Raw genomic sequence first — 14,578 nt, forward strand, 5'->3', positions numbered from 1 at the left:
TCTTATGTCATTGAGAGTCATGAGAAATAAAAAATAGACTGCTCCTGAATCATCATCTCTGCAGTCACAGAGGAGAAGCAGATGTGGTCTCTACACATCTGTCAGGTTTCCAGGCACCGTATAGGTGGTCTGAATACAACCTGCCAAGAGTTCTCTGGTGTTACAGAGCAATTATCAACTTAGATCTCCTGAATCCCTTCCTCAGCCCTTCAAGTCCAAAAATGATCTTGTTCCATGTGTTGCGAGACCTGGCAATACTGTTGCTCCCTCTGGGAACAAAATCCTGTTCTTGCTTCTTGACGCAGTGATTGTACAACCTGGACCAGAGTTTCTGTCAAATATTTCTGTGCCAGGAGCTTTCCCTATCCCTGCATCTCCTCCCCAAACCCTTACCTTCTGGTGCTGAATACTTGGCTGTCTACATAGGATGGGATCCTGTGACTGGGTGCTGACACGCTGGTGCTATAAGGCTGGTGGTCCTGTACCTGGCAGTACAGTGGCTTGGGATGCTGGGTCTCATATGCACAGACAGCACTCTCTTTTGAGCTGAAGTTAGACCTGCTAAAGAATTAGAGCCAATTTGACCATAAAGCCAGTGACTGTATTTGCTATGACCAGCTCACACAAGGTTCAGAATTTGCTGAGGCTGGATCATGCCTCTTTCTACTGGCAATAAGGAAAACCTGGGACACCATGCTGTTAATAGGTTCTTAATGTCAGGGGAAATGGCAGAGGTCTGCACTACTTCCCCTCACCTAGACGAGCTGAATTCCCAGCACAATGCAATACTGCAAGATTCAGCAGTCATCTAAGTTAATCTGATAACTGAAATGAAATACAAACAACCATATGTGGGTGGAATCCTAAACCTAATATTCCTTTTGTCAGTATCACTTTATTAGTGTACACTGGGCAAATTTACATAGGTTCAGGACTTCAGCCAGGTTTGTATCAAGAAGGAATGGCAAAGGATAAGGATTTGAGAGCCATTGATGGGAGAAACAAAGGAATAGTCCCACTGTACCTGGCTGCCACTGGGTTAGGCTCATCGTGTCTCCAGTCTCCTGGGCTCTCATGGTAACTATCTGTGGTGGGGTGGGTTTGTTCTTCATAAGCTGAAGTGATCCTGGTCAGGGAGGAAAAAGCCTGTTAGCAGCTTTAGCACTTGTGTCTAAATCTGTCCACTGTGGTGAGTAAATGCAGTAATATCATGATTATGTCAGTTTCAGAATTCACTAGCCAAGAAATAAGCATTTGTAATGCCTTTGAACAGGGCAGCAGGGAGAACACATGATGTGCAAGACAGCAGTAAAGACATGCCTGGTCCCCTGGCTCCATACCTTTCCTGGCATGGGTCAGATTCATTTGCACATTGGGTCTCTGGAGCAGTGATGCTGCTTTCTCTTGGTAGAGAGCTGGACCTGCCAAGACAGAAGACCATTATAGTCTGCAGAAGTGCTACTGCACATAGAATTACTGTAGGATGTGGATGCTAGCCCTGGTGAATCTCCTGCCTCAAGAAAAGTACAATATCCCTGCATGGGAATATGCCAGATAATCCAAAGATAAGTGGGAAAAAAAAAACCTGGAGGGAAAATACAGATCTCTTCAAAATTAAGGCTGAAAGGAAAGAAAAATAAATCTCCTGGTGAGCATCAGTTGCCTGTTTATTCTTTCCAAACTTGACATTTTAACTCTGGTTAGTTATGACCATTACGGGTTATCCAGTACCTCTATGTTACATTTCAGATTGCTAAGAGCATGAGCTGGCCTCATTTGGGTACCATCTCAGAAGTGTATCCACTAGTTAAACACACTGCAGAGCCATCCTGAGTTCACACCTGTCTACATTAATCTAGGAAAAACTTTGTTCACTTTTTCTATCTGGTTTTGTATGTTTGTGCACACCAACCCTTCTGGGAATACTGATACCCTGTAGAAAATCTGAAATGGGCTTAGATTACTGCATCAAAACTGAATTTAATTAGATTCTAAGAAATTAATTCTCAAAATGCTTTCAAAGCTCCTACCCAGAAACATTAAGGTTGATGAAATAGGAGGCTCCCTTACACTTTACTTGCTACTAGTTGAGGGCTTCCCTTCACCAGCATTAACTCGATCCCTGCAAGTTCGCTAAGGTGGTAAGCCAGAAAACGATCAGTACAGTCACCCAAGTGAAAGCACAATCAATTTATTTTCATTCCTTTGCAACAAAAGGTAGATACCTTAAATTCTTCTGGCAAAACACTAATGTTCACTGAGTTATAGACTCCCCGTCAGGTTGGGATGTTCTAAGTGCCTAAAGAAGATGTGTTTGTCCAGGAGCTCAGACTCAAAATCAATTTACTGAAAAGAGTGAGAGAGAACTCCCAAGTTCTGCAGTGGAGTGATGCTGCAGAAGCACTCCTGACTGCTCCCTTGGTAAGTCTGACCCAAAGTCGCTGCACCTGGAAGCACTGAGACTCTCAGATCAGGACTCTGCATTTCTCTCAGTAACTTGGTAAGCTTGAGGGCTTATCCAAAGGAAGTCCGTGGACTGGGGGAGGCATGGAGTGGGCAACACATGGAGTTTTATCCATCTTGGTCACTTTGCTGGGGGGTATTGGAGAGAAAGGGAAAGTTTTCTCTCCAACTTTTTTCTTCAGCAGTCTAACTTCCACTCACATCCCCAAGGACTGGGAACAGCTCCTTCTGCCTCCCTGCATAATGAAGAACTACAATTTGGAGTATTTGTGGTACATCCAGGATAGCTCCATTTGTCAGAAGAACCCAGGAGGACAGGACACTGACATCATTGCTCTCTCCCTGCTGCTTTTCCCAGCACCCCTTCCTGAGCTCCCTCCTCCACAGTCCTCACTAACCACACACTCTGCTGTCCCAACATGCACTATGTATCTCCATGCACTCATGAAAAAAGCCCAGCTTGGTGACTCCTAACCCCAAACACAGCATCCTCAGTGCCTTCTCCAGAACCACCTGCAGTAAATTCCCCACGTTCTCTCATCAGAAAAAGCAAGCCCATTATTTGTCTTACCATCTTGAATTGACTTCTTCACTCTGCACACAGGGCGATATCTCCTTGTTAATGTCCATGCTCCCACTAGTGTTGTCCTTGGAGCATGGCATGGACCTGGGGGAGAAGAGCAGTCTGGTTTACAAGTTGATTTTAAAATGGGTTGCTCACTGAAACAGATGTGTGAGAGAAGACCAATTTAACCAAGAGCCTCAACTCTTCAGATTTAGGAGGAAAAGTATAGACAAAAGCAAAGAAATCAGTCCACAAAGTCCTTCCATTTGGACATTTAGCTCTGCACTGTTTTGCACAAGGCAGACTGAAGGCACCAAGACAGCCACTGCAAACCCAGTGGAGTCACAGGTCAGTGGGAAGGAAAATGGTCCTGTGCCAGGGTGACCAGGGTACAGCCTGAGACCTGACACTGACTGGGTAAGTTCGGAAATGAGACCCAGTGTTACCATGGAGGTATTACTCCATGCCAGATTAGGTTGCTTATTGGCATATGTCTCTAGAGGCAGTCTCTGCTTCCAAATTTAAGGTCTAGGCAGCAACTCCTGGCAGTCCAGCTGGACAGTGTTTGATGCCTCCAGCTAATGAGGATGTTTTCTCCCAGGCTTTCATATAAAACCATGGTAAAAGGTTCACTCAGTAGAAGCAGCACTAGAATCAGGCACAAAAGGGGAGCCTGGGAGATTATTTTATCAGCATATGTATGTGGGGGAAGACATACAAGGAATTAACCCTCATCCTACAGGAAAAGGCGGGGGGGGGGTAATTATCTGATTCCTTACCTAGACATGCTGGGTTCAAGTTCAGTATGTTCCTTCAACCTGGGAGGCTCTGGGTGGACATCATGGTCAGGATGTTCTTGTCCCCTCTCAGTATGGTTGTTTGAGTCTGAAAACCTAAAATAAAGATCTGTGCTTAAGGCAGTGGACAAAATCATGCTGGGGTGTGTAGACATCCATTCCCTAGACAGGAGCCATCAAGCAGGGAGCAGGAGTCACTGTTTGGCCACAGCTATTCCAAACTGCCCCAGTACCAGATCTGATGGGAATCATGCGTACAAATCCCACTCTAGCTTGCAGGATTGCAGCTAAAGCCTTTCATCTGAGATTGTCACAGAAGGAAAACATTAGGCACAGGAGAAAGCACTCGTGTCAGAATTCCTTGGACTGACAGATGCTTCTAACACCTCAGGACACACTCACACATGATTTTGCAGCATTTGTAAATATTTGGATAGTACTTGCTGAGGTCTCTGGGCAGCAGAAGCTACTGCCTGCCACTGAAGTACCAAGGGAACCATTCTGATGCCAAACGACCTATGTCAAATGCTGTCAGTACAGAAACTGTCTCTTGGACTTCACACACTGTGTGAATCTATCTCATCCAACTGGCTTTTCCCATCAGTACGGGTGGCATTGCCTGCTGTAATGTGCCGTTTTAAAGTCCTCACTCCTGGGTGCAAACCAGAGGAGCTGTTCTGTGGTCTCAGTTACATTGGGAAGAGAGCAAGACATGAAGAATTATGAAGCGAATAGATACTGTGTGTGAGTCCTACCAACCACTTACCCTTCTTGGATCAGATCTGGTTTATAGTCATCTGAGGCCTGCATGCTCTCATGCCCCCTTTCTCTAGGGGTCTTCCCCTCTTTGAAATCTTGGGAAGACCTGGCAAAGGAAAAGAAACCATACTTGTGGCTGCTAGGCACAAACACCTGAAAGCTCAGTTCAATGCACACTGAGAAGAAAGAAAGTCACAAGGCTTTGATGGAGGATATTCCAAGGGCTAAGCTGTAACCAGCACAATGAAGCACTGACTTCAGCATGGCACAAAGCACTGCTTAACTGCTTGAAATTCAGAATGGGTCAAGCAGCAACATTTTCACACACTGAAATTAGCAATTTAAAATACCAGTCCAAACTATGTTTTCTCTAGCTATGTTGCTTTCTAGCATGAAAGTAGACCTGCAGTGTATCAGATTATTTATTGTGGCTATATCATACATCAGGTTGTATACGCCAGGACAGGCATCACATCTGATACAGAGTCTGATAATACCTGAGGCTGAAGTTGAAATGTTCCTTCCTGTCCAATATTCTGAATTTTTTTTTTTTTGTAGCCAGACTCCCTCATTCAGTGTATCTAATTATACCACTCAAAACAGCTTCATCTCCCCTGGCCTTTCTAGCTCAAACTCCCTTTTCTCAGGATGCATGTTGACTTTGCACTGGACCGTCAGAGTAACAACACTGCTGTCTCTCAGAGAAGAGTTGGATCTACAGGAGAAGGAGTCATTCCAGCGTGTGAAGTTCAGAGGTGGACTCTGAGGGAACCACTTGGCAAATGGCTGTGTTGGAGCTGTTTTCTGTTCCAGAAAAAGTGTATTATACAAGGAGACCTGACCTAAGTCATGCCATCAAGGACGGATAGTAAAGACATGGAAGTCCAAACAATGTTGGACTGAGGAGAAATGTGACCTATTCCTAGTCCTGCTGCCATGTACAGTTGGCATCTGAAATAGGCATTCAGTGAAGATGTCTAAAAGGGATGGGATAAAGTATTCAGCATTTCTAGAAGGATCTTTTTTTCTCACCTGTGGCAATAGAGGGAGTCTGAACAACTACTGCAGAGCAAAACCTCGCTTTCCTCAGCGGTCTCCTGATGGGGGAGACTCCTCCCTCACTACAAGTCTTTTGGCAAAACACCTTTTAGCTCATTGGGTTTCTGTTTGCTTATCTCATGGGGTAGGAACCCCTCTGGGGGAGCACTGTGACTGTCTCCACTAAGGTTTTAGGGTATACAGTGCTGTAGAAATTATGATGATGATAGCTGTTTAGCTGTTTTTCCTGTGAGTTTTTAGAGACTTTTGCCATCTCTGCACTAGGGTGAAAAATCCAAAGTACTCAAAAGCTGTAGCAGTCCATGCAAGTGGACTCCCAGGAGTGCACCCCAATTGTCCTACTGCCCCAGCTCATATCTGGCTCTGTGCCTTGGGCTTCTCCCTGCAGAAGGCAAGGGAGAAGAAGTGGGTGAGGTGCACTCATATCCCACCCCAGGACTGGTACAGGATGCAGCAGACATCTCTGTCCAGAATCATAAGCACAGGACAGGTGGAACCGAAGGGAGGTCAGAGCTGAACTGTGCCACATGCAGTAAGGCTAGGGGCTGCTGGGAAGAAATTGGGAAATTTTAAAAGCATTTGCTATATGGTTAGTCTTCAGTGAACATGGCAGGAAACGTACTATTTCAATGGATGCTGAAGAGAGGAGCAGTTTAGAGCTGCTTAGAAAAATGGCCCTTATTATGCTGCTGTTCTTGTGCTCAGTATTTCCTGAGCAATCAGTATTTCCAAGGCTTTCAGCAGTGAGAAAGAACATATTAGCAAACATGGGGTTAGCACCCCAGGACCTTACATCGCTTCATTCCAGTAAGGCTTGCTGTATGCTGGGACCTCAAGACTTGTGTATCTGCTCTCTTGGGTGCTGCTTCTCTCCTCATAGCCCAGGACAGATCTGATAATCAAAGAAAGGCCCATTACATCTTTAACAACTGGCATGTGAATCATTGCACTAGTGAATACTAACTACTCACCAGGCAAGGCTTGTGTCAAACTCTACCATTCACTGTCCCACACCAGGATTTTTCTCTAGGGACCATATTTAGACTACAGTTGCACTTCAGTGCATTTCAGCTGCCTTTCAGCTCCCTTGCTGCCACTCCAGCATCACTGTAGCATTTCACTGGATTATCAGCAAATGAGAAGGTAGTAACTGAATCCCACCAAGCACACAAGCACCAAGAGGAAAAAAAAAGCTGGGGTGCTTGGCTCATATCAAAGAAGATGGAGGAGGGATACAATGCAAACCTCTTGGTTTATTTCGCAAGCTATGTTTTAAACCTCAGCACGGTCGCCTTCATCCTTGGGACAAAAGCTGTGAAAAGAAGACTCTTTCTGTGCCTGCCCATTCAAATTTCCCTTAATTGTCAGTATTACTCATATGCCTGTTAAATTTACCCCATTCTTACCCTTTAAAGGAATATTCTGTGTCCTCCAGGTGCATAGGGGCTCTCTCAGTAGGAGGAGAAGGGACATCAGACTGCAGGCTAGACCTGTCATAAAAAGGAAGGCATCTACAGCTTGATAGCTTGCCAAAGGCTTCAAGGGGTACTGTGTTAGAAATATAACACTGCACTTTATATGAGACCAGAAAACAGAAAGTAATTTTCTCAGAGAACTGATTTTCCTTCAGAAAAAACATTTTCATTATCTCTAATCAAGAAGAATAGAGGCTGTTAGTGGAACTAATGCAGTTACTTGGCCTCAATTCACACATGTCTTGGCTGGATACATGACTTTTCTGGCCTGTCACAGGATCATGCACCTGGGACAAAGCACAATATGAGTAACTTTGGGGAAGACATTCCTACATTACTAGCAGCAGCTCTAGGTCTTGGGTTTTATACCATCCTACTGGGAACCTTGTGATCCTCGTCACCTCAGCTGGGAGGTTTTAAGACATCATTTTTTCACCTCAAGTGCTTTGGTAAGCCAATACGTGGAGTCAAGTCGCAAAATAACAGACTAGAGTAAGTGAAGAAAGCACCTTCGGGGAGATTAGTGTGTTTGGTGTCAACAGCAGTAATTCCTTCCTGACTCTGTGCCTCTGACATTGTCAGGGGAGCAAGCACGCTCTAAAAAGCATGTGGAATGGAGACACTTTTGCGATCAATGCTAAAAGCAATGACAAAGCTGCTGTTTCTGCTCCCAGGCTGCTTCTGTAGAAAGAAGTTGATGTGTAACAGTGAGCAGAAAGAATGCTGTTCCCACTGTTCAGCCACCTAGGATTTTCTGGATCCCCTTGTTTTGTTGCCCAATTTAGATTCTGCTTCCAACTCTACTCTGGAAGAGTTACTTATTTCCTCCCCCCAGACCCGCCAGCTGCAAGCAGCATTGTGAGTACCACCACCAGGCCCTGACCTTGCAGGTTCGGACTTTGCATCATCCAGGTAGCGAGAGGTCTCATACTGACAGTGCAGCTTGTCTGTAGCATCTGTAGGTCTGTCCCTGCAAATGGAGTTAGACTTGGTAAGAGAGGGAGTTTTGTGGATCACAGAAGGGAACTTAGCAAGTTGGAGAAGGGAGCAAGAAGCAAAAATATCAAACATGAGATTTTTCTGTTTCAAACATAACATCTCTTCCTCCTTCCTGCTTAGCTCAGTAAATTTCCTGCAGCAGACCTGAAGGGCAGAGGCATAAATCCAACCAAGTCACACTAGTGCAAGGAAAGAAGCTGAAAGATCTCAGTCCATTTTGAGCTGGCGGATCAGGTCCATGCCCACTTTGCAAATGCATGCAAGTGCTGCTCCCAGAACACACTTGTTAGGGCAGTAGTAGGTCAGGAAAAGACCCCTCTCACTCTAAAATCAAGGAGAAAAAGTGTATTTTACACTGTTAATAGGTTTACACTTACTTTGGTGGGTAAATTCCATTGGTGGCTTCTGTGTGTTCAGGATAACTGAAAAGGAGAGACGTCAACTTTAGAAAGCATCTTTGGTTTGGGTAACATTCTACAATTATTTTCTTATGCATTTAATAAAAGAGAGAGGAGGAAATCCCTAAAACTTCCCAGAGATGTTCCTCTGTATATTTCTACAGGCAAAATGGCAAGAAACTTGCATGAAATTCAGTGTGTATGAACTACAAAGGAGCATTTAGTAACTCTGAACATCATCAACATATGACAGATGCCAGTGGTATGGAGTCACCTAGAAATTCAAGCCAGGACTCTTCCAAAAACAGTGGGATATCCTACAGCCCACAGCTGCCACACAGGCACCTCCATCTGCATGCACAGAAGGGAAGGAACGGCCCTGACATTCTCTGGCTTGTCTCAGGGGAGCTGACAAAATGAGGAACTTCAGGTGTCTTGATCCAAAATCGTATGTTTCTGTTTTCTTGTTTCCGGGCTGTGGGTACTGAACAGCCCATGAGTGAACAGCTATCACTGAACTTCTCCTCTCCTGCATACCACAGGGGCAATGCATTTCCTCCCTCACTTTTACTTTGTCAGGCAGGACAGAAGCACAGCCACTGCTCTCCGCATTTTGCAACCTTTCTTGATTTGTAAATCTCTAAATTTTTTTCCAGTGAGGGTGCAGACTCCCTAGAAAAGCTGTGAAATGGACTGCCATGGAGACTGCCACATGCAGCCATAGAACAGGCAGGAACTGAGTTGTTTTAGTCACTTTCAGTGGATCACTGAGAAGTACCCTCAGATGCAGAGGTTTCTAGATCAAATTAAACCAGTGTTTTCTAGAGAGGGAGGTGTGCCTCCAGCAAGGTCCACTGACAGTGGTGAAGAGCAGCGCAGTGTGGAGCCCAGGCTAAGGAGATCCACTGGCTATCAGCTTGGTTGCATGCCAGAAACACTGGTGCCCATGGGACAGGCAGGATCCTGCCAAGGACAGGTCCTGGAGGGCTGGGCACAGGTGATTCTCATACACACAAAGGGCAAGCTGAGCGGTGATGGCAGATTTCTTTTGGGCATTTGGAGACAACCACCAGCTCAGTTATACTGTATTGCCTGTGATTATGGGATCTTTAGCAACTTTCCACAAGACCTTAGAGTCAAGACACAACTGTTCCTCGTCACTGAACCTTTTGGGTTTCCAGCCAGTTTACAGGATGTGCAATTTCCTTTTGTGTCTGGGTTTGTGGTTGGGTTTTGGTTTTTTTTAGGGGGTCTCTTGTTGCAAAAGCAAATAGGTAGGTGGAGGTTGGAGACCTGGAGATACATTGAGTGTGAACCTCTCTACACTGTAAAAAAAAAAAAAATTACATTCCAGAATTGGTTTACATTTAGGAATAAACCCAGAAAACGCAGAAATGACCCACAAAAGTGATTACTTTTTTGTATCATAGAAACTAAAGAAAAAAACTGGAACAAAATATCAAACAATTTTATTGAAAAAGGTAGTGTTTTCTTTTTTTCCCTCTTCTTAAATAAAATTTTAGAGAAACTGCTGCAGTTCTGCAAAGCACAGACTGAATTGTGTTTTTCCATCAGTAAATATCCATTCAGAGTTTCCAGACAGCTCAAGAGCAGCAGTTTATGATTTGCACAATGCTCAAGTCAGTAAATTTCACACTAACTCTACCTTCCATTCGTGGAAACCACAGTTGCTCTGGGGGCCAGTTCATCCCATGGGAATGGCTCAGACTTTTCCTTCAGAGATTTGTCACTAGAAAAAGGAAAATGCCAGTGAGGTAAGACCTGACAGAATTTATATTGTATCATCCTAGAACAGTCTACTAACATTGAGTTAGGAGGAACACAAAATGGGGCTAACTCAATATATCAGGGTAGGAAGGGCCAACCTTCTGGGTACAGTGGGCCTGACTGTAGTTCACGGGTTACTTAGAGAGATGTGTTGCTCCCTGCAGTGAGGTAGCGCTAACCCCTTTGCTTGGGTGAGCGTAAGTACCCTACAACAGTTGTTCCTTCTCTGCTCATGGGCCAGAAAGGCCTTCCTACAGGTCCACCAGCTGGACTTTCCACCCATCTTTCACTCCCACAGACCTGTCAAGCTGTGTGTCTGTCTCTTTCCTTCCCTGCCAATTACTCTCTCTCCAGTTTTAGGTGGCTTAAATAATGAGGCATCCACTAATTTCTCTGAGAAACTGACTCACAATTAGGAGCAGCTATGTGACCCAAATGACCTCAAGCACAATGAGTGCATTGTAGTCAGGCTGTCCCTGCAATGACATACAAGGATATATTTATGGGCCTCAGTTGAATGACCATGACAATAGTCCAGCCTCTACCTTTTCTCAAGCACTCCAGACATTGCTTCAGCCTGAGATAGTGGTTTGCAAACATTTCTAGCTTTATCTTCACTGATGGAGGTGGAGAATGACTTGGAATTAACTGTATATGCTACAGAAACTCATTTGGTAAATCCAAGCCTTCTACAGCTGCTTAAGCACAACAGAGCGAAAGATGAGGCCACATATACAACTCTGACTACTTCAGTCTAGGCACAGCCAAAAATTCAGAGTGGTAACACTGAGAACAAAAAGATCCCTGCTAATATGGGGTATATTTTAAAAATCTGAAATGCTCCTGTGTACAGTCCAGAGGATAAAGACTACTGGACATAAGCATACAAGGAGGGAGTGATCCCTCTCTCAGGACAGCCAGAAGCTTCCCTGCCCTCAGCTTCAAGTTCCCTGTTTCACCTGTGCAGCTACACAGTGTCAGAGCTCTGCCCCTTAATGTGTCCAGCACCTGTACCCGTACTGTTAGGTTCCCAGTCAGTTCCTTCTTTCTTAGGTTTTCTTCCATAACAACAGAGCTTTTTACACTTTCCCATTGTTCAGCCACCCCTTCAGACTTTCTACAGGGTGTAGAGAACCAGAACCAATGTTAGCAGGAGCCACCAGCACTGAGGTTCAACACATCTCTTGTAGGCGGAAGAAGCTCCCCAGGGAACAGTAGTGGGAGGGCAATTGGAGTGGGGAGGGGGGAAAAAAAAAAAAAAAAAAAAGCATGAAGTAGACTCTTTAGGGACTGAGCCAGAGAGGAGAATCCTTGAGGGAGGTGAAGGAAGAGTAGAGAAAACTGACAAGTTGCAGCTTAGCCAGCAGATGATGCTCTTGGAGTGTAGCCCAGCACCATGACTGGAGAGATCCCATCTGTTTGAGACCACCAGCAGGTATATACTATTTCTGAGCAAAAAGCAGGGTTATGCCTTATGTTCAGCAGCACAGATCAGCCTTTCTCAACCACTTACCCATCCCCATGCTGTGACACAGTTTCAGATGAGGATTTCCCATTAGAGGCCTGTCTGTTTTCACCATTTCTGAAAGCAAAACAGCTAAAACAATTAGGTAGGGAGATGAGGGGACACAATGTGAGGCATAGGAACTGCACAGCAAGGTGCTTGTTGGAAGTGTGCTATGTGCAGTGCAGGGATTGGATTAAAATGAAAGCCTGATCAGTTTAGGAGATAGAAAGGTCTTCAGCTTTTGGGCTCATATTCTCATCATAAAGAACTGGGTAATGTTCAACCTGTGGGAGGCCCACAGCTTCCATCTGGGTATATTTCCTCCCAGATTACTAATGCTTTTGTAAAATGCTCCTTTCTTAGATTCCCTGTGCTATAGTATTTACTATTCCATGACTGCACTGTGTCCAGAACAATCGTGTATCTGGGAAAATACCACCAAGCAGAGCCAAACTCTCCAGTGAAGCATGCCCCTTGCTATCCTTAGCGGAGCTTTAAGATGATGCAAGGTCAACAGACCTACCTGATTTCAGTAGAAGTGGAGATTCTCTCTGAAATTTCACTGAAGGATGTGGTTGGCTGGCTCTTACTGCCTATTTCAGGGCTGCAAGAGAAGGCAAAGAAAAAAGCTGTCATTCCTGAACAAACCAGCTCCCCACTGCAGCTAGCCAAAATCTTCCTGCATTGAAGTGTTGCTTTCTGTGAATAAATAAAATGGAAAACAAACATCAATGTTTTCAGTACACTCATTTACAAAGTTGTCTTATCAGAATCATTTTTTAAATTAAAAAACCTGATATTTCCAGGAATATCTGCCTTCTGCCAATGATACACAAAGAATAAAAACAACAGAACAAGGTCAGTAACCAAAGCGCTGTTTGCAGTGCTGTGGAAAACTATTTCAACATTGTTTATACTATAGTCATGAATTCAATCAGACAAAGTTGAAAGCTACTGAAAATTATTCCCCTACACATATTTGGCAAGAAGGAGTTCAGCATGTCTGGGTTTTTTCCTTTCAGGTTTGGAGCACTTCTATCAGGATGTTGTCAGATCCTTGCAGGACATAACATGCATTTCAGACATAAAATCTTTTTTAAAACAGCTGCTTGTATCTAAAACAGTCTCCCATGTACAAGACTGACAAATTTGCTTCATTTCATCTCCCAGAGGGGTGCCCACTGAAGTCTCTGACCTACAGCGACATGTGGGCTGATACAGCCACAAAAGACATCCAAGACATCCTGGCTGTGCTGTAACACTTACCTGGAGGGAGACTTTGCTGTTGTCTTTGGCTCATTCCAGGAAGACCCAGCGGTGGTTTTTCTCAGCCCATTAGTACTGACAAAAAAAACCCAAGTAACAAAGCATTAAAGACAGAAGATCTTTCAGGTACCTTCTCCTGTGGGTGGACACATCCTGCTTTCTGGCCCACAGTTCTTGTGTCTGCTTCCTGGGCAGTGAGGCCAAAACCTGCCATGCAAGGACTCACACACATAGTTGTCCCTATATGCACTGTTGCACTGATGTGACTAGTATCTGCCTTTCTGCTGAAATACTTGGTCTTTAGAAACTGGCTTTTCCTATTTAACACAGCTGGAGCTGTTTCTATCCCCAGTGTCTGAGTTTGCACTAAAAATCCATTTCCCCAAATGTATAGATTAAAGCTCAGTGCAGTCACAAAATTGATTTCACTATGTGCACTTGTGTAATATGTGAGGAAAGGAGAGTAACTGCTTCCCAGCGCTGCCTTAAACCTGCACCACAATGGCACAAAATTGCTACCAAAATTCATGAGGCAGCTCCCTCAGCCTGAAAATAAAGCATTTCGGGCTGAAAGGGCCCATTTATTGGACTCCCTGCTGGGCCCACCAAGGACCAGAGTAGCAGAGAAGCTAATAATGCTGCTGCCTGGCATCAAGCCACCCCTCAGAGCAGGAAGAGAGAGCTGAATCCCAAATTAAATGAATCTGCTTGAAAACAGAGAAGGATTCTCCCTCCTAGGGCAAACATTTCCATTTCAGCCAAACATTTCTGCATACTGGTCTCACTCAGCCCCACACCATGTGCCAGCTATTCCTGACCAGTGCAGACTAAGGGAGGGTGTCACTGCTACCCCTTGACACCAGAGACAGCCTGTCCCCAGGTCTCGCATACCACAGCAAGAACGCTCCGGCTTGTCTGTCAGAGCTCTGTAGGGCTCTGCGTATACTTGGCCTTCACAGTAGCCTCTGAAAAGGGCTGGGGGCTTGAAACGAGGCTAACATTTCCCATCAAAGCAAAGATCAATTTAAAGATAATGAACTTCTCAAACCTCTCCGGTCACACCTATCTGTTGCCATCACAGTAGAATAATTAAATCTAAAGTCTAACGAAAGCAGAGAGCTGGCTCAGGGGACTGGAAATAATGAGATATTGAGTATTTCATGTCTAGGTGATGGGGTCAGTTCACGCAGTCAAGTTTGCTAGTAAAAGAAAATCATTACTATCTGATGGCTGCTTGATGGCTGCTCTGACTCCTCCTGTGAGTTGTCTTTGCAGAAGTGCCGCCAGACTCATTCCTGTGGCATATGAGCACCTTGTGAAGACAGGACTGATTGGGCTGCAGAGTGTGATCAGGAGAGAGGCTCAGTAGCAGGTTTACACCGTACAACTCACATTAGAGTTGGCCTATAGTTAAATGCAGTTTGTCACCCCCCAGGGCTGTCAGCTGGGTACTCTATGACACACTGGCCCTGTCCCCATGCCTGCCCATTTGTGTCACCAAG

At 44.8% G+C, this 14,578-nt stretch overlaps 1 protein-coding gene across 7 annotated transcripts in view; it reads right to left on the bottom strand.

Annotated features, from left to right (window-relative positions):
• The window catches only part of ZNF185 (zinc finger protein 185 with LIM domain), a 35,927-nt gene that overhangs the window by 10,361 nt on the left and 10,988 nt on the right, over positions 1 to 14,578 (bottom strand). For 4 of the 7 annotated variants that reach the window (XM_075054199.1, XM_075054196.1, XM_075054197.1 and 1 more), the window contains exons 11-24: positions 13,077 to 13,151; positions 12,334 to 12,414; positions 11,817 to 11,885; positions 10,182 to 10,265; positions 8,495 to 8,539; positions 8,002 to 8,088; positions 7,050 to 7,133; positions 6,437 to 6,535; positions 4,592 to 4,690; positions 3,808 to 3,921; positions 3,035 to 3,130; positions 1,341 to 1,421; positions 1,025 to 1,126; positions 394 to 561 (exon numbers count right to left, since the gene is read on the bottom strand). In XM_075054199.1, coding sequence (XP_074910300.1) covers positions 394 to 561; positions 1,025 to 1,126; positions 1,341 to 1,421; positions 3,035 to 3,130; positions 3,808 to 3,921; positions 4,592 to 4,690; positions 6,437 to 6,535; positions 7,050 to 7,133; positions 8,002 to 8,088; positions 8,495 to 8,539; positions 10,182 to 10,265; positions 11,817 to 11,885; positions 12,334 to 12,414; positions 13,077 to 13,151 — 1,284 coding nt within the window. The remainder of the gene's footprint in view (positions 1 to 393; positions 562 to 1,024; positions 1,127 to 1,340; positions 1,422 to 3,034; positions 3,131 to 3,807; positions 3,922 to 4,591; positions 4,691 to 6,436; positions 6,536 to 7,049; positions 7,134 to 8,001; positions 8,089 to 8,494; positions 8,540 to 10,181; positions 10,266 to 11,816; positions 11,886 to 12,333; positions 12,415 to 13,076; positions 13,152 to 14,578) is intronic. The other 3 variants (XM_075054200.1, XM_075054198.1, XM_075054195.1) reach the window with 2 other exon arrangements.

Source organism: Buteo buteo, chromosome 22, assembly GCF_964188355.1.
Source record: "Buteo buteo chromosome 22, bButBut1.hap1.1, whole genome shotgun sequence".
NCBI lineage: Eukaryota > Metazoa > Chordata > Aves > Accipitriformes > Accipitridae > Buteo > Buteo buteo.